At 37.6% G+C, this 23,088-nt stretch overlaps 1 protein-coding gene across 4 annotated transcripts in view; it reads right to left on the minus strand.

Moving 5' to 3' along the window:
- Positions 1 to 23,088, minus strand: part of SUGCT (succinyl-CoA:glutarate-CoA transferase) — a 691,493-nt gene that overhangs the window by 539,087 nt on the left and 129,318 nt on the right. For all 4 annotated transcript variants that reach the window (XM_012473534.3, XM_064366749.1, XM_064366747.1 and 1 more), the window contains one exon: positions 1,476 to 1,571. In XM_012473534.3, the coding sequence (XP_012328957.2) occupies positions 1,476 to 1,571 (96 nt within the window). The remainder of the gene's footprint in view (positions 1 to 1,475; positions 1,572 to 23,088) is intronic.

Here is a 23,088-nt window from a genome sequence, read left to right on the forward strand (position 1 = left end):
CACTGACAAGTATAAATGTAGTTGCTCAGACCCTTGACCTAGGAGCAAGTTTGATGGAGAGCCTTGGTAGGGGTAGAGTTGATGAAGGGACTTGAAATCACATTTTCTTGTCAAAGGTAGCAGGATCTGAAAGAATTTTCAACAAGGAGGCAGGGGACCATAGTTGGAATCCATCTGCCCAATCTAGGTATGAGATTTCTTATCTGAAAAACAAGAAGATGAAATCTGATGATCTCTAGCCAATTCAAAAATGTAATGACTTCTGTGAAATGAAGCAGGTCAGGTTAGAAGCACAGGGTCAGTCACAAAGAGCTAGGAAGCGGGGAAGCAAAATGTCATTAATGGTGGTCATAAAACCAATGGTAGAGGCAAAGGAGAAGAACTGGAGAAAATACCTCCACAATTGTAATTACATCTGAAGATTAACTCAATGTGTTGAAAAGCAGTTCTACAGTGAAATCATAGTAATGCCTCAGGTAAGGGGCCATGAATATAAACAGAGAGGGAAGGATACTAGGTTCATATTGGGTCAGTGCTTTCCTCAAAATCTGATTTTTAAAAATGGAAAAGAAACTAGTTTTGCCTAAGGAAATAATGTCTTAAGGCTAAAAGGATGATTAGCAGGGTTGATGAATTTCCTCGTAAATCAAAATGCTGACTTTTTTGTTTTCTCCCAAGAGCACTAGCATTGAAATGACTCCAGTAAAATTCACTCATTCATTCCACAGATATGTCTACAGTACCTAACATGTGCTTCCATTGATTGTGAGAAGACACACAATGATGAAGAAGTGACCTCTACTCTTAAGCACTTGCAATAGAGTACAGAAGATATGGCAGATACATTAATAAATACAACAATACATGGTATAACTAGACCAAGCAAAGGTTAGGGATTGGAAGAAGAGCGAGGTTTTGTTTTAAATTTTATTTTTGAAAGATCACAGTTACTTCACATATCCATTTACACTAGCCAAAGTCAAGAATTTCTAAGGACAAGTTTAGACACTTAATAAAGAACAGCAGCTCCTGAGCCATCTGCTTTGTTCCAAAAATGAAGAACCATCACACGCAAATTTTCATTTTACTTCAATCCTGTGAGAATATTATTGTCAGATGGGGTAGGTAACATTTGTTTTATAACTGACATGGTTAACAAATCATGCTTTATAAAGTGGCTACAGTCAGTGCCTCTTTTGGGTGGAAAAAAAAAAAAAAAAACCATCATATGAGCCCAAAAGTCACTCACTTTCAACGAGTTCCTTTGATCTATTTAAGGGTCCTGTTACTGATCTCTTTCTGATGAATAGGCAAAACAGAACTTAAAGTGAACAACAAAATCTTGTTATAGGCAGACACAGATACATTACAAAAAAAGCTAAAGGATTTTTGCATATAAAGGAATCATTTTCCAAAAACACATCATATAAAACTGCAAATTACAATAGCCCAACCTTAGACTGCCTTGGCCTTACCTGGTAAGGAACAATACTTCCATGAGCTGTACCCCAACGTTTTGCTTCCTTTTGACCAATAAGATAATTTGCAGCTATGTGGGACAAACACGCCACCTACCAGGAAGAAAAGTAAATAAATAAAATAGAACAGCTAGTTTACCTATACTCATAAACAGAATGTTATATTATGAAAGTGATTTCACTTCATGTCATTGTAGAAGAAAAAAAAACTGCCCATCAAGTTAGAAAATATACAGGCACTTGTACTTTTATCACACAAATGAAGAATCATGTTACATTATTGCATGAGACTAAGTAATAGTCAATTGAGAAATATAAACATATAAACGTTCAACCCTTAAAAAGATTATCTGAAAGCAGAGGTTGACCAAGCAGATGGAACCATGGTCCAGCCTTTATCATCAAACCCACATTTCTCTAAATTTCTGATGACATAAAAAAGTAATAATAATAACCCTCCATTTATTTAAGTCAGTTTAGCCAGGTCTTCTGTTACTTGTGGCCCAAAGCATTCTGACACAAAAGATCAAGATTATTTGACTTTTTAAAATTAATTAGTGAATCATTCTCATTTAAAGAAACATTACTGTACCTCTCCCAATTTGCTCCTAGCCTCATACTCTCATTGTCATACTCAATTCAGTTTTTGAGAACTGCATATCTGTTAAAGGGGTCATCTAAAACCTTAGAGTAAGTTTCTGACTATTGCAGTATTTCATGGACAGATCTCGACAAATCTACAATAGCTCAACTCAATATGACAATAATATGAGGATAATGAATTGCTTCCTGGTGATCTGCCACAAGTATCTTATGTTCCAATGAATACTTATGGTTCCACCACTGCAGAACTATGGAAAGGAAGTAATCAAATGATTTTCCATGAATTCCATAAAAGAATAAAAAGTGGTTCTGGCCACATTACATAATCATGATATAGCATCAGCTTGCTTTTCCCTTTCTAGATCATCAGATGTGATTGGAAAACCCACCAAGCCAGTCATTAAAACATAGCTCAAATTAAGATTGGCTCCTGAAACAACTCAAGGCATGATTTTTCAGGCCTTTTCTTGCCCCCTACCAAGCACAGCAGCTGTGCTTCCTACAAGAAATATCAATAGGACTTAGCCTGGATGAATCTCCTTGCTTCCGCAGCATTCTCCTTTACTTTATTTTTGGGATTTAAACTCACTTTTATGTTCATTTACTGCTCTGTCAAAATTGGAACTGCCTTGTGGCAGCTGGTTTGGCTGTACAGCCCAGGTGGCAAAACTAATAAACTTTGAGTCATCCACTTCTGGACTTCCATCTGGTCTTGGGCATTTGAACCACGAAGCATTCCAAGGCTGCCTGGGGCCACCTAGTGCTAATCACCATTTCACAGATCACTTCTGTGTCTTTCAAAATGGAAAATCAAATCAACATTTTGTAGCAAAAATGCCCTGGATAGGAAGTTCAGACATGGCTGGTTGAAACCTGGATGGTTTCTAATCTCTGTCGACCTCTAAATAGTTCCATGACTGTAGGTATATAAATTATCTTCTTTGATCTTCTGATACATTCTCTATAAAGTCTTGGCATTTGAGCTAAACCAAAGGTTTTCAATTTAAAAAAAAAAAAAAAAAAACAGAACTATATCCAACTACTAATACATGAAATCCTAATATATAAATATGTAAGCAGAGAACAGCTCAAGTGCTCTGGATGAAGCAGAAGCAGTCCTGCAACACCACCCCAGGGAGCATGAACACCGAACACAATCTGCAAAATAGTAAGTAATCTTCAATGTGCTTACAAGGCAAATTTGGTGTACACTTCGGACTCTATTATGCCTCTTAACAATCTGGCAGATAAAAAGACACAAGGGACTGGGTATGGTGGCTCATGCCTGTAATCCCGGCACTTTGGGAGGCCGAGGCAGGCAGATTACCTGAGGTCAGGAGTTCAAGACCAGCCTGACCAACATGAAGAAACCCTGTCTCTACTAAAAATACAAAATTAGCTGGGCATGGTAGCACATGCCTGTAATCCCAGCTACTCTGGAGGTTGAAGCAGGAGAATCACTTGAACCCAGGAGGCAGAGGTTGCAGTGAGCCGAGATCGCACCATTGCATTCCAGCCTGGGCAACAAGAGCGAAACTTCATCTCCAAAGGAAAAAAAAAAGACACAAGGGATGCAATAGCAGTAATTTTCCCAAGACACTCCTTCCTGAAATTGGAGACACTTTCTGAATTCTGAGATCTCTTCTCAGATCTAGCTATGTTGTTGTTCTTTTTATTTATTTTTTCATTCAAATAAATCATGATGAATGTTACTCTCTAAGGGGCTCTGTTGCTACTGAAGGCCAACAAGCAAATTAGTAAAGGTTATTCTGTGCAAGTAGTCAATCACAAAAGGCTTGTTATTTCTTCTTTTCTAATTTCAAAGTTAACAAATCAACATCATCAAGGGCTGCATGAGATTATCACAGGCCAACTTATAAATCCTAAATTGATCTAATAGAGTTGCCGGGAATAGGGAAGGACTGGATTCTTGGCTGGATATCAGCTTGGCTGCCTCATTCCTTACACATTATCTTATTCTTTTTTTTCAATTCCTGACTTCTGTGTTTCTGACCCTGCCCCATTTATAATGTGTTTGAATGAAGAGTCAGAACACATCTCTCAATCTGTTTGCAAGTAGAATACTGTATACATTTCCTTCATACAGTGGTAGTTAATGAAATCAAAAAGGATTTCAGAATTAGCAAGCTCATACTGGGCAGATTATTAAACAAAATTTTAAGCCAACTGACACAAAAAAACAAAGTGTGGGCCAGGCATGGCAGCTCGTGTATGTAATCCTAGCACTTTGGGAGACTGAGGCAGGTAGCTCACTTGAGCCCAGGAGTTCAAGACCCACCTGGGCAATATAGCAAAACCCCATCTCTACCAAAAATATGAAACAAACAAACAAACAAAACAGGTGGGAGGATCACCTGAGCCTGGGGAGGTCACGGCTGCAGTGAGCCAAGATCACTGCACTCCAGCCTCACCAATGGAGTCTCAAAAAAAATAAAAATAAAAAAACAACAAAGTGTGATTTGTCAGTAACAACTCAAAAGCAAAGTTAGGGGAAAAAATCTTTTTTTTAAAAAAGAGAGCAACATGGCTAAACTTAGCAAATCAATGTTTAAAGGGGGTATTACAAATCTGAATGTAATCTATGTAATCTACTATTTATAGGGATGTATTTTAAGGCAGGAGAAGGGAAAAAAGTCAATAGCTATGATGTGATTATGAAAAAAATCAGCGGTTTCCTGGGCAATTAATGACAAATTCTGCACAAATTAAAAGAATGCAGGATGTGACTTTCTGGTTAATAACTACATACTGTATACCCATTCTAAATACTGCATTAGATCATTACTTTCATTCCCTAAACTTAGGCTTATTATTTTATCAAGTGGACGCTATATAATTTACTCAGAATGTTGCTTTTTTATGGTTTCATCTAAACAAAAAAGCCAACTTTGGTTTAATAATAATCATTCTGACAGCAAAACTACTATTTTAGATAACAGAGTGAGTCCTGATATTCTTTGTTTCTAACCAGAAAACCAATGGGGTGGTCAAAATGGATCTCAAAGAGTACAGCCTCAAAAGGCTTGAGGAAGAATATGCCCAATTATTTCCCAAAGCAGTCCCATGGTATCTGTCACCATATGTTCCACTTCCACCGAATAAGGATCCAGCTGCAATAATACAATCTTTCATCTCCAAAAGGACAACCAAGTGTGACAGGTAAAATGAGAAAAACAAGACTAGAACCATGGTCCACAGCACCAAAACAGGTCAATTTCCCCCCTATTCCCTTGTATGTCTTCTGGCCTTCAACTAAGTTGAACTGAACACCAACAATGCAATCATCCATCTGCCCACATTTCTACCTATTCTTCAAAGTCTATGTCAACATCATCATTTCCATTAAGCCCCAACTTCAGCCAGCAAGCAAGAGGTTATATTCCCTGCCCTTGAATGAATAAAACACTTAATTTATCTGACTTCTGCTGCACTTTCACAGTTATTCTTGTACTACAATTAGAATTGTACGATGTCAACGCTAGAAGGAGCTAGGTCACTACTTCCTTAACCTACCCATGCATCCCAATCACCTATGGAATTCCTAGAACCCATCGCATACCAAATGAATCAAGTTCTTCAGGGATGGAATCTTGGAAAAAAATAATTTAACCAGTGTAGTATTAATTGCACATCAGAGTTGAGAACCAAAGCCTTATGAGAATCTAGTCAAACTCCTTAATATACAAATGGATAAATAAAGGAATATAGAATAAAAATAACTTGGCTGGGCACAGTGGCTCACACCTGTAATCCCAGCACTTTGGGAGGCCAAGGTAGGCAGATCACAAGGTTAGGAGTTTGAGACCAGCCTGACCAATATGGTGAAACCCCGTTTCTACCAAAAATACAAAAATTAGCCAGGCGTGCTGGTGAGTGCCTGTAATCCCAGTTACTCAAGAGGCTGAGGCAGGAGAATTGCTTGAACCCGGGAGGTAGAGGGTTCAGTGAGCCAAGATCGTGCCACTGCACTCCAGCCTGGGCAACAGAGTGAGACCGTGTCTCAAAAAGAAAAAGAAGAAAGAGAGAAAGGGAGGGAGGGAGGGAGAGAAGGGGGAAGGGAAGGGAAGGGAAGGGAAGGGAAGGGAAGGGAAGGGAGGGAAGGAAGGAAGGAACGAAGGAACGAAGGAAGGAACGAAGGAAGGAAGGAAGGGAATATGTCACTACAAAAATCAATTAAACACAAAAGAATGTAACAAGAGAGGAAAACATGGGGGATAAGCTACAAGCCAGACAGAAAACAATTTAAAAATGACAACAATAAGTCCTTCCCTATCAGTAATTACTTTAAATGTCCATCTCAAAAAAACATAACAAAAAAAAACACTTATATCACACCTACTCTGTGCCAAGAATTGCTCTAGGTACTGGGGATACAGCAGTGAAGGAGAAAGACATGGTCCTACTCTTATAAAGTTTACAATCTAGGGTAAGCTACATTCAGACATAAACAAACAGGAAAATATTAAGAAATGATTCGTGCTATAAAGAAAATGCAACAGAATCACAGAGGGTGCTCTTTTAAACTAACGGGTTTAGTAGAAGCCTCTTCGAAGATATTATCTTTAAGACCTGGATAAGGCATGTGAAAATCTAGGAGAAATCTTTCCTTTATTTATTTATGTATTTATGTATTTATTTTTTGAGACAGAGTCTCACTCTGTTGCCCAGGCTGGAGTGCAGTGGTGCAATCTCGCCTACTGCAATTCTTCTGCCTCACCCTCCCAAGTAGCTGGGATTACAGGTACATACCACCATGCCCAGCTAATTTATATATTTTTAATAGAGACAAGATTTCACTAGGTTGGCCAGGCTGGCCTCGAACTCCTGATGTCAAGTGATCTGCCCACCTGGGCCTCCCAAATGCTGGGATTACAGGTGTGAGCCACTGTGCCCAGCCTAGAAGAAATCTTTCTAGGCAGTGAGATTGAGCAGTTAGAAAACTTTAATATGCTAAAAAGCGTACATACAGAAAGAGAACCGTTGCAGTTGGAACCTAGTAAGTAAAAGAGACAGTAGTACAAGATGAAGTCAGGAAAGTACACAAGGGCCATATCATATGGGTCCTTCCAAGCCTAGGTAAGGATCTGAGATGTTATTCTAAGTGTCATGGGAAGGCATTGATTTCTATAATTAAATCACCTGGTCATTACGGCGTAAGAACAGGCAATGAATGAAAGCAAATTAAGTCACATTACAATTTCCTTTTTTTTTTTGTTTTTGAGACAGAGTCCTGCTCTGTTGTCCAGGCAGGAGTGCAATGGTGCAATCTTGGCCCACTGCAACCTCCAACTCCTGGGCTTAAGCAATTCTCTTGCCTCAGCCTCCCAAGTAGCTGGGATTACAGGCAACTGCCACACGCCTGGCTAATTTTTTTGTAGTTTTAGTAGAGACAGGGTTTCTCCATGTTGGCCACGCTGATCTCAAACTCCTGACCTCAGGTGATCCGCCCGCCTCGGCCTTCCAAAGTGCTGGGATTACAGGCATGAGCCACCACGCTGGCCACAACTTCCACTTTATAAGAAAAAACTAAAGACCAAGGAGATTAAATATGTTGTCTAGCTCTCACAGTTGGCAAATGGAAAAATCCTGACCCAAACACAGATCACTGTACTCTCTAAGCCATCCCCATGCCACTACCTCCTCTCTGTTCAGCCTTTCTGCTCCCCGCCCCTTTTACCCTGGTAGTGAGAAGCTTCACACTTGTATCTTTGGTTGTATCCTTGGCTTCACATTTTATATTCCAGGCAAGCCCCTCTACATCAATGGAATGGACTGGAAGTCCTCTACTGTCCCCTGTACTTACTTAGAAAACACGCTGTTAACAAATCAATACATTCTCACATCCTTCTGCTCAACCTCACTCATTTACTAACTATAAAATATCTTATGGAGTAAAAACACTAAAAGAGAAATGAAGGGGCTAGCATTCATAGAGAACATAACTTTCAAGAAGAAAAATTTGACCTCGCCTCGGGAAGAGATTTTAAGTTTCTGGCATCTCTCTCTCTTTCTAACCTAATACTGTTACTTTACATGTCAAACTCCCTTTGAAATTTAACTTGCTTCACTTTGTCCCTCACACCTTAAGGTGAACAGATTCTTTCAGAATAACAAGGGTGGAGGAGGAAAAAAAGACTCTGGAGTACACAAGGTATATTGACTATGCCCTGTTAAAAAGAGAATCAGTATTCTACCCATCTGTGCCACATTTATCATTGTTTCTAGTATTTACAACTGATCAAAGCTAACACTTATTGCACACTGTTCTAAGCATTTTACATGAATTATCTCATTAATCCTCATCACACCTTTATGGGAGAAGTACTTACAATGACCCCATTTTAGAGATGAGAAAACTGAAGCACTGAGTAGTCTGATAATCTTCCCGAGGTTATACGCCTAGTAAGTGGACAAGCCAGGATCTGAACTCAGCTAGCCTGGTTTCTGGCATTCTATACTAAATTAGATACAGAATCAGACTTCTCAAAATTTCTGAGTGGCTCTGATCCTGGAAAAGTTTAGTTGGAGCTTACTACTTGGTAAAGAAAAAATAGTGATTGAGCATCCTTTCCAATTAAGTGAACCTCTACAGATAAATTTGACCTTAATTATTACATTACACAAAATGCAGTACTTATTCAAAGTTTTCCACTTTGCTGCAAATATGGTTTGATTTCTACCTCAATGTAATTAGAAATAAACTTCAACTGATAAATATTTTCCCTGTAAACATTGAAAGCCAGTAGAGTTGTTACATAATTTGAAAATCTCTACTTTTATTTACTTACCAAAGAAAAAACATGTAATAGAATTCTCCTCTTACAGTAATTTTTTAACTTAATGAAAGGAACATACATATTACCCATTCCTCTAAATTATCACTAACAACAGTCAAATCATACTGATGTTTATTTTTTTATGAACTCAAAAGAAAAACAGATCCACATTATACTAAGAATAATTTTCCTGATCCATATCAATCAAAATCAGACATATGAGGAAACTGGATATCAAATGCCAGAAGATAAGACCAGACAGCAAAGAAAGACAGAATTTCAAAAGCATATTGAAAATAATACATCAAACATATTTCTTACCATGAACCACTGACCCAGTCAATCACATGACTCAAAGAGTGGTTATGAACAACTAAAAAAAAAAATGTGATGAGTAAGTGGAAATGTAGAAAAACAACATTCAATGACAGGGCATGCTTATTTATTCCTGTGACAGCAAGTCCAGTTTCAAATGTCTTCTTCAAAATTTTTTTACATTTTACATAACAGATATTCAAAATATTTGTTTGTAGAATAAAATGTTACATTATTCTATAACTCTGGTTTTGAAAAGTTCTAAAAATGAAACTTACTTGTGCTTATTACTTTCTTCATGCATTTAACAGATATTTAATAAGTAATTATTATATGCAAGGCAATCTGTTAAGTGTAGTGGGAGATACCAAAATCAATAAAATAGTTTCATCTCTCAAAAAGGTTAATTTATCATTTATAATTCAGAATAGAAATGATCAGTGCTACAGAGTCTTTTTTAAAAACCAAGAAGGGATTAAAAAGTGGCATTTGTGCTAACACTTTTTGATAAAGAGAATTTAGTCATGCAAAAACAAGGGAAAGGGCCTTCCCAGTAGGAAGATATTGTGGTCACAGTCACATGTTTGGAAAAGCATTGAGAATAAAAACTAAGACAAGCCATTAAATTTAATGACCAGGAGATCATAGATAATTCTTAAAATGCAGTGTCAATAAGGCAGCAAGGACAAAATCCAGATTAACGGGGCAAAGGAATGAATGAAAAGAATGTGAGAGCCACAGTGATATCTCAGAGGCTTGTGTAAAAAGGGGAGGAGAGAGAATAGGCAGTAGCTTAAGTTGGTGAGCAGAAAGAATAATGGTTTTATTTTTGAGGATGTAAAAAAATAAAATAACTGTCCAGACACAGTGGCTCATGCCTATAATCCCATCATTTTGGGAGGCCGAGGCAGGAGGACTGCTTGAGCTCAAGAGTTCAAGCGGTGGTGTGCACCTGTAGTACCAGCTACTTAGGAGGTTGAGAAGGGGAGATTGCTTGAGCCCAGAATATTGAGGCTTCAGAGAACTATGATCATTCCAGCCTAGGACACAGAGCAAGACCTTGTCTCAAAAAAAAAATAAAAATAAAAAAATAACTGGAGTTCATCTACATATACAAGAGAAAAGAATAATTGAAGATGTGCACTTCTAAGCAAGATGGAAATGATGAGAAAAAATGTAGAAGAGGAGGGATTGTGGTTTAAAGTGTCATCTCTCAGTCATGTCTTGCCTCACTCACTCAGATGGATCATTTTGTCTTCTGAAGACAAAATGCTAGAATGCAAGCTTCAGGAAGCAAAGGATTTGTCTAATTTGTTTGCTGCTCCCTCTCTACAACAAAAACACTCTGGAGACACACTGTAGGCAATCAGTAACTATTAAACTCAAAAATAAATGAATGAATAACACCACTTTCCTTTAATTTGAAGAATTTAAAGAAGAAATCCTTCAAGAGAAAAGGAGGAAAGTTAGATACAATTCCCACAGAAAGGTACAATAGTAGAAAAGCATCTCCACAGAAGGTCAGGCTGAAATTTGCCTTGTTCAGTGGCTCTGCCCACTGGAGTGACAAAGACCAACTCCACTTCTTCCTTCCCCACATGTCAGATGATAAATATAGAGGCTGAGTTAGGAAACAAAGTCAGGCACTGAGGACCCATATTCAGGGTGAAGAAAAAAGGAAAGGTGGCTTAGGGAGCAATGAGGGAATCTTCAGGGAGTGAGACCCTGTGGGGCTAAAACTGAGTGCATGATGATGCTAAAGACCCATGGATGGGTAGAGAAAAGAAATAGCAAACCTTCCCTGAAGTCAGAATTGGCCTGGGGTTTTAATCATAATTATAAAGGGATGCAGGATTTTGTCCAATGCTTTTTCTGCATCTATTGAGACAATCATGTGAATTTTGTTTTTAATTCCGTTTATGTGGTGTCCTGCTCAGCCATAAAAAGAATGACATAATGGTATTCACAGCAACCTGGATGGAGTGGCAGACCATTTTTTTTTTTTCTTTTTAGACGGAGTCTTGCTCTGTCACCCAGGCTGCAGTGCAATGGTGCAGTCTGGGCTTACTGCAACCTCCGCCTCCAGGGTTCAAGTGATTCTCCTACCTCAGTCTGTCTCCCAAGTAGCTAGGATTACAGGAGCCCACAACCACCACGCCCAGCTAATTTTTTTGTATTTTTTTAGTAGAGACAGTGTTTCACTATGTTGGCAAGGATGGTCTTAAACTCCTGACCTCATGATCCGCCCGCCTCAGCCTCCTAAAGTGCTGGGATTACAGGCGTGAACCACCGTACCCAGCCTGGAGACCATTATTCTAAGTGAAGTAACTCAGGAATGGAAAACCAAACGTCCTATGTTCTCACTCATATGTGGGAATTAAGCTATGAGGATGCAAAGACATAAGAATGATACATTGAACTTTGGGGACTTGTGGGAAAGGGTTGGGGTGGCAAGGGATAAAAGATTACATGTTGGTACAGTGTACACTGTTCAGGCGATGGATGCACCAAAATCTCAGAAATCACTATTAAAGAACTTATTCATGTAACCAAACATACCTGTTCCCCCAAAACCTATTGAAATAAAAAAATTAAAAAATTAAATATGAAAAAATTAAAATTTAAATAAAAAAAAGAATTGGCCTAGGAATAGGGCATGGGATGAGTCTGTAACTGGGGTGACCAATAGGTTCCATGAGGTAGCACTAGGCATGTCCAAAGCAAACAAGTTGAATAAAGGCTACTTCCCTCTAACCTCTGTGGATTTCTTTCATTGTTTCATGGAGCCCAAGAGGCTGTTTCTTCCACAGGAGTGATTCATTCTGGGAAGAGCTTCACATCCTTTGTTTAGTTATCCTACTACCCTCTCTAGTTCTCTATTTGTCACATTTTCCTCTAGTTCTAATTACCATTGCCTTTATGTCCTGGTGCTGTTTTGTTACTGTTTCTTCAACATCATTCTTTTTTTTTTCTTTTTTTTGAGATGGAATCTCACTCTGTTGCCCAGATTGGAGTGCAATTTCTGCCTCCTGGGTTCAATTAGCTGATTTCCAGATAATTTTTGGATTTTTAATACAGATGGGGTTTCAACATGTTGGTCAGGCTAGTCTCAAACTCCTGACCTCAAATGATCCACCCGCCTCAGCCGCCCAAAGTGCTAGGATTACAGGAATGAGCCACTGAGCCTGGCCAACACCATTCAGTAATGTATTATATCCTTCAAGACAAGGGGAGAGGAGGCACAAAACTATGAAAGTATGGAATATAGTGCATGTAGGCATTCCTTAGACTGTTCCTCTTCCTCACAAGACAATGAGCCAGCTTGCACAGGTCTTTGTAAGGTATGGATAGTGTGAAAGAGAAGAAATGGAAAATCTGAGAGTCATTTAAAGGATGGAATCACAAGATCTGGGAACAGACTGTAGGGAACAAACAAGAAGTTACAAAGAGAGTTCCAATGTTTTTACACTGGAACTTACAAGAAATGTGAATTTACTTTATAGAAATGGCTTTCTTGGTGAAGAAATATGCTAGGTTAGAATGGGGTTGTTTGTTTGGGGAAGGGATATTTACTTAAAGGTGTCGATGTCAATGGGATGTCCAGGTGGAGATGCCCATGAGTGGCTGCCATCCAGCCTCTGGAACCCTGAATAATGATGAGGGAGACAGTAATGAATATTTAGTTCCCATCTACACTGAGGCTTGTGGTAGGCAGGATTCTAAGATGGCCACTAAGATTCCCATCTTCTGATATATACATCCTGTACAATGGGATGTCATTCCCATGACTAGATCTGTAATCAGTCAATGATAAATTCATCAAAAAAGAGATCATCTTGAGTAGCCATGGTCTAACCAGAGGAACCTTTAAAAGAAGGTGAAGCTCAGAGAGTCATGCTTCTGCTGGCCTTGAAAATACAACTTCCATGAACTCTAGAGCCACAGGAACTATATTCTGCCAACAATCTAATGAGTTTGGAAGAGACATCTGAGGTTCTGGTGAGAACTGCAGTCCAGCAGATACCTGGATGGCAGCCTTTTAAGACCTGAGCGGAAACTCCATCTAAGCCATTCCCAGACAACAGATACACAGAAACTATAAAATAATAATTTATGTTGTTGGAAGGCACCTTGCATGTTGCATTTCTGATAATTTGTTATGCAGCAATAGAAAACTAACACAGGATAAAGCCACTGAAGTGGATGACAAGACTGTGTAATTGGAGGGAGAGTAGAGGACAAGGGCAGGACCACTAGAGTCAACCAAGGAGGGAACAAAAAAAAAACAGGTGGGAATAATAACAGGTGGTGTGGTGTCTAAAGGCCAAAGGAGGAGAGTGTTAGAAGGTAGAGTGTTGAATGTATATCAAAGGCATCATCAGTAGCAGGATAGGAGTGTACAATCTAATGCAAACCATCAAGAAAATAATTAGTAGGTAGGAAGTAGAAACCTCAAATATAAGTAACATATTAAGTTTGGCACTGAAAGAGGAAAGAAATAGAACAACAGTGGGAATGCACAACCACATCACCAAAAATGGAATCAAGTAAAGGTTATTCATGATGTTACCCTTTCCAGGGATACACATACTTTAATAAAAAAAATAATAAAGATTCAAAAGCTTTCCCTACAGCTAAAGGAATGAAGCTCTCTTAGTGGAATTTCAGGCATTCTTAGAACTATTAAGTAACAAAGCTACCCCACATATCACAACAGCTCATGAACCAAGCCCCAGCATGAAAACAAAATAAATTAACTTAGACACTCTGCCTACATCTGATCATTCTGATTAACCAAAATCTAAGAATGTAATGGTGAATCTGATGATTATTTTTATGAACCACCACACAGCTGGCACAGTCCTTCTCTGGCCACTACACTGCTCTCTTGAGCATCTGTGGAATGGTTCCCAAAACAACAGGGGAGACTCACTAGACTACACAGTACATGATGAAGTTCTTTAGTGATGACTCTTCTTAAAGTGGTCTATCTCACAAGAGTTCCAGGGAACAGTGCAAAGCCAAGTGTGGAATAGAACAGGAAATGCATTATTTCAGTGACCAAATGATTCAGCAGGTAAAATATGTGTTATGTGTTTACACTTCAAGCAAAAATTCATGCAAAGAATACAGGTACACAATGCCAAGGATTGCTGTACTAATTAATTAAACAAACTCAATGATTTAAAAACCAACCTGAAGAATAGCAAAAGAGAGAAAACACATTTTATATTCTCATATATTAATGCTGTTTTATTTGAAAGTTTTAAAAACCTTTTATGTATATTTCATTTTTTTCATTCAGCAAATACTTATTACTTCATTCAAGCACTGTGCTAGGTGCTGAGATAGAGTGGTGAAAGGAGATGATTCTGTGTCCTCATGGAACATAGAGTCTGGTACAAAAGACACATACTAAACACTATAAAACCCAGTAACTCAGAGAGATGATATGCTGAGATTATAATAATAATAACAGCCAGTGACATGAAGAGTTGAGGGACAAAGTCTGATTGAAAACAGGCCCAGAAGAGTTACTTCAAACATGAGCTTGCATGACAATTATGTTATTTTCACACCTTCTTGCCCCCTCCCCAAACTCATACAAGATTCTTTTGTTAAATATAACTGTCATTTTATGATCATCACTTCACAGGAACAGAAACAATGAGAACATCCCACTACACACACGAACACCTGTATAATTGTTTCTCTGTTCTTACTAATGCATCTCACCACAGAATAAAATCAAGGAAAGTGATTTCAGAAATTCTCTAACTTACTCATCAACAACAGACCACATGGCAGTAACTGGATGGCTTTTAAGATCTAAGCAGCAAACTGTAGACATGTTTGGGCTTTTCAACGTCAACCCTAAGAGACCTCAAAGGTAGACTAACACAATCAGCCTTTGATGACATACTATATCAAATATCCATATACTCATATGTCCCTAATTCAGCACATTTGCATATGGTCTGCATTCTAACATACCCACAACTATGTTTTATATGTGAGAAGACTGTAATATGATAAAACTCTTAAGGAGCCACTCTGCTTTGTTGTGTCAATTCTCATATTCATCCAGCAATTATCGTTATCTTAGCCATATTCTCCATTTACCCTTTAACCACAATTGGAGAGCTAGACAGTTCCGAAGGGGGCAGAGTTTTTGAATCACTAACCTCCTCACACCCTTGTCTGTATGACTTCAGAGTAACATTGTCAAAAGTGCTTCGAAAATACTCGAAAGTAAGAATAATTGTAAAATACAATTTTTTTAAATATCGTCCAAGGAAATACAGACAAAACAGCTTACTTAGGGTTTTGCTATACAATAGTGTCATAATTTCAATAAATTAGACTGATGTTTTCCATCTTTCACGAATACAAATAATGCATCTAGGAAAAACAACTCCTACAGATGGCAAGCCAGGTTTAGTCAGCTTTAGAAATTCCAAGTATACTGACTATTTTAATTAATCAAAGAATAATTTCTTAACTGCTAATTTTTACCTTATATAAATACTAAACATACATTAAAACACTGTTGATAGCAGTGCATTTTGTGTGTAAAAAAATAAAAATAATGTGGATTCCAAAAAATGCCAGTGGAACCATTGATTAGACATCTGCAGTTTGACCATAAAATAGCAAAATTGATTTCTAATAAGATTTCCAAGAAATATTATCAGTTTACTCTCAGAGATTGTAAATTGGCAATTGATAAGCATGATTTAGTTCATTAATGTGGGTTTTCTTGGTGGGGGGGCGTGGACTACATAGTATTTTAAAACCTAAGAGATTTTTATATTAAAAAAAAAAGTTTTCTTCAAAAATTGCAAACCTTGCTACACTGGAGCTAGTGGTGTACTGGAAGTAGCTTGTACTTGCTCGTTGAGCCAATTATTAGTATCCTTTCTAAACATATTCAGTGACAATTATAGTAGAGGCTTGAAATTAGCTAAGTGGGAGTGTTTACACTATGAGAATTGGCAAATGCTACATGTTACAGTTTGTTGTTGTTGTTGTTCTTGTTTTAATCAACCAGTTGTTAAACATTTACCAGCACACCACTGCACTGGGATCATAATGTCACATGGTAGCACATGACTGGAGAGACTAGTGACTCTCTCCTCAGACAGGATGTGGGCTTTTTAGTTCACATCCATCACCATTTCCTATTATTTTTCATCTGACTCAGTCCACTTATTTTAATTACCCATCTGGCATAGTTAAGCATTTGACTTTGAAATTCCTGGTTTATGGTCAAACTGTATTCAAAACACACTCTTAGTTATATGATAACATGGGGGGAAAAAAATCAAGTCACTGTGCTTGTTTGAAAATTTTTTTAAAAAACTGCTTCAATTGAACACTGTTGGACAAATTGAAATATCATCTTTAGATTCCTTTTTGTTCCTTTTCAAACCATTGTTATTCATGCACAAAAGAAGACTGTAACATACATTTAAAATCACAAAGTAAGGAGTCAGCAAAAAATAAATATTTTAAAAAGAGATCATTAATTATATACTTTTAAGAAACAAACTATAAAACCTGAAATTTTTATTTCTAGTGAAAAAAATTGCTTCTCAAAACTATGAAGGATTTTTTCGTTTATCTAAAAACCTTACATGGATATTGGACGGAATCTTGAAAACCTGGACAAAAAAAAAAAAAATTCCTTCACAAGAGAAACCTCTGATTAAATGAGTCTTTCGGTAAGAATGTCTGAACATGAAGCCAGACATGATAGTGGTCAGGAAAATTCCCTTTCATGTCACATTAAGTGGATTCATACACAGATGACTATAGTGTATCCTGTTCTAATACATAGGTCTGTGTTTCCCACGACAATAATGATTTCATGTTATCAGTCTCTTCCCCTGGGGCATGAACTTCATAGTCCTATCCACTAAAAGAAAATCATTCTTCAAAAACCACCTCCTAAGAACAAATACAGAGGACAAAATTGAGAAAGAACAAAGACAAATGGAAGTTCCTAAAACAGTTCCCATCTATAGGTTTTGTATTTCTTGACACTGTCCTAACAGTAATCACTTCCACCTTTAAAATGGTGCAACATGAGCACCTATGAGAAGTCTCTACCCCAATGCACCACTTTAAAGAATCTGTCTTCCTTCCTCTTCCCCTCACTAACCTTGCTTTCGTCTCAGGCCTACTTTAGAATGGTGACTGACTTTTTTTTTTTTGTTAATCAAGATGCTCAAAAATATCAAGTATTTGGAATTCTATCCTAGTCCCCAAATTATAAGGTCAACTTTACTGCAGCAAGAAAACAAGAAGGTTAAAGAATCGCAAAGGAGGGAAAGAAGAGAGGGAGGATGGTAAGGAAAGGAAGGGAAAGAAAAGGAAGGTTTGAGGTTACATGAGGAAAAAAAGAAGGTCTATGTTTAAAAAACAGAAGGAGGAAAACAATGTCATGTGTCTTCTTAGATTGTTCTTAATACAAATTTTGGGCAGGGACAAAATCCAAATACCATTGTTATGAATCACCTTGAAAAAATTTTCATCTCTTGAGTTTTCACATACTTCATGTATACAGGACATGCTTGAGAGTATGTGGGAAACTGCATCATTTCCTAATAAATCAGGAAATCAGAAATCATTTCCTGAGAAATGATGCAGTTTAGAGTCAAGAGGAGTTTATTGATAAAACCAAAAACAAAACAAGACCCCAAAAAAGGGAATAACAGTTTTACCTGTAGTGAGTAATATGTGCTGGCTATACTAATTCATGTTGACCTTTGTTTCAGTAAACTGATTTTCACCAATTTAATGCTAAAGATCTGAACCTCAGTTATGTCAAGATCTCTTTTAGTGAAAGAGGTCAATGTGCACTGGAGTACTTTTCCTCGAAATGCTCACATTTGCATCACAGCTGACTATCAAAGAGGTCATTCCTAAACGTTCAAGTTATCTCAGTTATCTGCCTAGCCTAAGAAGCAGCCAGAATCCATAAGCTTCACATGGATGTTTACAATAAGAAATATGCCATCAGCAAGTTTCATTTAATTTTGGTTGAAGCATTTTAGCATGCACATTACCCTAATTTATTTTTTTTAAAGCAGTAGCAAAGTAAGACTCTTACATCAGGAAGACTTCATAATTGCAAGACTATCCAAAAGTAAAGGCTTTTGGTAAAAATCAGTTTTTGCTGCAACCAATGGGCTCCTAGGGGCAGGACATGCATGGCTAATCAATGTAGTAATAGCTGAAAATGGGCAGAGAGGGAATGAAGGAAAGAGAATAAAAAGGAGAAACTAAGGTAATGGAATAATGTAGTAATAAAGCTAACACTTATTTAGTGCTTACTATATAGTGGGCACTGCCATAAGCAGTTAACAAAAATTAATTCATTTTAATCCTCAGTAATCCTTGGAGGCAAACACTATTATTATTCCCATTTAGTGAATGAAGAAACTAAAACATAGATCATTTCATGACCTACCTGAGTGTCACAGCTACTTAGTAGTATATTGAGGATTTAAATCAATGTAGTTTGGCTCCAGAGTCCATGCTCCTAACCACTACTCTAGAGGCCTATATAGGATGTTACCAAATGGAAAGAAGTGAGTTCAGCAATAAGCTTGAAATCAATTATACACACACAATCACACACACACTGAGGTTTTCCTAACCACTACCCTAGGGGCCTATACAGGAAGGTTACCAAATAAAGAAGTTAATTCAACAATAAGCTTAAAATTAATTACACACACACACACACCACTCATTATCTCTCCCCCTACCACTTTCTCTCTGAGATTTTGCCTTATAAGGGAAAAAAACATTTGCATTGCATTGAAATTAAAATATTCTCCTACTAATAAATACAATATAAAATGTAATATGTACTTGGCAACAAGTAACATGTGCTATTACAAACATTAGAAAAGAACACAAAAAGCCTTCTCCGGAAACATGGCCACACAACATTTTAACCACCAAAGAGATCCCATTTGTAGGGCAGTCCAAGAGCACACAGTGCCATCCAGCGATAAAGTAGGTGAAGCACGAGCGCATCCTCTTCTGCAAGGGAATCGAATATTTAACCTTAGTCTTTTCAATAAGCAATTCAGAACTTTCACATAAAGAAAGGAAATTAGCATGAGTAACACCTATCTTTTATTTTCCTATAACCTTTGCCAAATTACCTTACATTCAAATTCTCCACTATTTCTTAATTAAGTATATAAATTCAGACAAGACCAACTCAAACTATTAACTTGAGGGTAAAGAGGAATAATTGGATAATCTAATCGAGTACTTGATTTTCCTCAAGAAATCATTCAAACTATTCGTTAACAGCATCTCAGCCGTCCAACGAAGCTATATTGTCATCATATACGGTACTTTCTTGCTGCCTAACATGACTTTTCAGTTCGCGTATTTTGCAGAGTTCAGAAGCACTCAGTGATTAGGGCTGAAAGCACCTGCCCTACACACAGCGAAGTAAATCATGGCTAGTTCTGCTATTAGCAGCACCTGCACTACAGAACCTCCAAAAAGAAACAGATGCAGCAATTAAGCATATGATGGAGGAGAGACAAGGGGATGTAGGAAGAGGAGCTGGGCAAGCATCAAACAATGTAAAATTTATCTATGCACCTAAATAGGCAATTATTTTTACAAAATTCTCATACAATGTTTATATTATGACTTAAATAAATTCTGAAGTTTAGTTTTCATCCAAAACCACAACATTATGGCTGATTATACCACTAAAAGAAAACAGTTAATTATGTCCCTGGAAGGAATTCAAGAAACATTCATTAGTGAGTTATATTTCTTTTATTTGTTTGTTTGTTTGTTTACTTTTGGAGACAGAATCTCAATTACCCAAGCTGGAGGGCAGTAGCACGATCTTGGTTCTCTGCAACTTCCATCTCCCAGGTTCAAGCGATTCACCTGCCTCAACCTCCCCAGTAGCTGGGATTACAGGCGCGTCCCACCATGCCCAGCTAAATTTTGTATTTTTTAGTACAGATGGGGTCACCACACTAACCAGTCTGGTCTCGAACTCCTGACCTCAAATGGTCTGCCCGCCTTGACCTCCCAAAGTGCTGGGATTACAGGTGTGAGCCACCACACCCAGCCCATGAATTCTTTTAATGTTTTTTTTTTCTAAAACACTCACCAAACTTTTAGTAGTAGTTATCACTAAGGAGTGGAATTGCAAAAAAAAAAAAAAAATTACTTATTAACTTACACATTTGTATCATTTTGGCATTTTTTCTAATATGATCTTCTTTTGCTAAAGATGTGAAAAAGTACTATGCTCCACACTTTTACAGTCATAATGAAGAAACACTGAAAGATAAAACTTTGTCTCTTATACATTTCAATGTCTATGACTCTAAGTCTCTTATACATTTCAATTATTTGTGTAAATGATTTGCACACACACTAATAAAACACAGCTTCTGGTTAAACTAACAAATACCCTTTACCACAGAACTACTTCAGAATCTAATCATTTTGCACAGCACATTTTCCCACTGACAGCTAAGCTAGCTTTAAAATTTTCATTGTTTGAGTGCCTGTAATCCCAGCACTTTGGGAGGCCAAGGCGGGTGGCTAACCCTGTGGTGGTGAACAGCACTCAAGGGGTCCGTGACCAGCCTGACCAACATGGTGAAACCCCATCTCTACTAAAAATACAAAATCGCTGCACTTCGGGAAACTGAGGTCAGGAGTTTGCGAGGCCAGCCTGGCCAACATGGTGAAATCTGATTTCTCCTAAAAATACAAAATATTCAGGCGCCGTAGCACATGCCTGTAATCCCAGCTACTAGGGAGGTTGAGGCAGGAGAATCGCTTGAACCCGGGAGGCAGAGGTTGCAGTGAACCGAGATCACGCCATTGCACTCCAGCCTGGAAGACAGAGAAAGACTCCATCTCAAAAAAAAAAAGTTCTTTCTAAATCACTCTATGTTCTTTTAGTCCCCTGTCCTGAGGTAGCCTGTAGAGCAAAGACACGAAGTACAGCACTATCCCACAGACCAGCCAAGAAAGTTACTACAACTTCAGTTTTGATTAAAAATTATTGGGGGGAACTTCAATACCATTTAATTTTAGGAGTATCAAATAATAATATTAGTGGAACCGTCCAAGAACCCCCTATATATAAGAGATACACTTTGCAGGTTTACCCTAAAACACACTTTTTTTAAAAATTATGACCCCCGGGTCTACTGCATCAGAGTTATCTGGGCTGCTGCTCCAAGAGACAGATTCCTGAATCCTGCCCCAGGCTGACTGGATCTCTATGCTTGCGTGTGAAGCCCAGTAACCTTTTTTTCAAAAAGCTCTCTGGTACTTTTATACATTATAAGTTCATGAATTATTCTGTGGGACAGCTGTTTTCAAACTCTGTGGCACATCAGAATCATTTGGAGAGATTTTTAAAACCTCAGTACACAGACCACACCCTATACCAATTAAATTAGAATCTCTGGGGATGGGAAAGAGGGAGCAGAAGTTCTGAAAACTCCACAGGTGATTCCACTGGGCAGCCAACTTTGAGCACTGGTGTTGTAAAGGACCAAGGTACAGCTTAGAGACCAATTCGAGTCCTGAGTGTCAAATCACACTCAACTTGAGACTTTTAACAATAACAACAATGACAAAATGGTTAATACTCACTTTTTCATAGTGCTAACAATAAGACCTAACAAGCTTCCATAAAAAATGTTAAGTGTGGCTTAAACACAGAAAAATTCTCATTACCAAATATGACCCCATACAATTAAAAAAAAGTTTTGAATGCTTTTAAACAAACAAAAAGGCAATTCATTAATTCCAGACTCTATTGACAGAAAACTTATGCTCTAAATACAGCTCTGAACCTATCTTCTAAATCAGTTTCATTAAATAACATGATGAAGTGACCAATATGGTTTTTTTTTCCATGCTGTTACAAATCAGTTTTTTAACAGCTTGGGGATAGTTCAAAAATACAGAAATAGAATATGTATCAGAACAAACTAAATTTCAGATTCATTGAGCTGATACCTCAAATCAAGAGCTCCTGTAGTTAAAAGACTGAAAGATGGATGCACCTCAGGAGCTTACAAGATAAGATAGTGGATTATTAAACCTGACGAAACATATGTGAATATACTGCACCAGAAACTACAGTCACAGAATTTTAAAAGTATGTCTTTCCTTAATGAAGTACAAATTTCAAACTCAAACTGGGCTTATAGACTTCACAGAAGGCAAAAGGAGAACGTACTCATTTTACTATTGTGACCTGGCTTGAGTTCAATAGAATCAAAGATATAAAAGAATTACAGAGCTATCTGGTAGAAAGGAAGCCATCATTTCATAAAGGACTCAATGACTTACATGATTTCAAATCATGCTTTAAATGTCTCCAGCTTCCTTTAAAGAAAACCTCAAAATATATCTGAATTCTCATCTATTCTATAAGTGCGGTTCAGTTTCAGGAAGAACTGATTGTACTGAAAATAAACTATCCCACCAAGAAGTTCCTGGAACTTTAAAAAATACAGACTCTAGAGCTAGGTGAAATTTTTTTGCAATTGTCTCTCAACAATGTGTTAATCCCCTGCCCCTATGAAAATCCACCTAAAATTGCTGAAATTAAAAATGAGTACAACTCCATCAGCAATGTAAAGCTTGAATCAGAGCTGATATAGACCTTCATTTCTACAGAATGTATGTTCTTTAATATTAACAAAAATTGGCATATAAAATCAAAACTGTCTGTAGCCACCTCCACCTGCTAAGGTGGTGAATTGGTTTCCCATTGCTGCTATAACAAATTTCCCCTAAACTTAGTGGCGTCTAACAAGAGAAATTTATATTATTTTTTAATCCTGGAGGTCAGAAGTCTGAAATCA

Source organism: Aotus nancymaae, unplaced genomic scaffold, assembly GCF_030222135.1.
Source record: "Aotus nancymaae isolate 86718 unplaced genomic scaffold, 86718_ANA_hifiasm-v0.15.2.pri h1tg000065l, whole genome shotgun sequence".
Lineage (NCBI taxonomy): Eukaryota > Metazoa > Chordata > Mammalia > Primates > Aotidae > Aotus > Aotus nancymaae.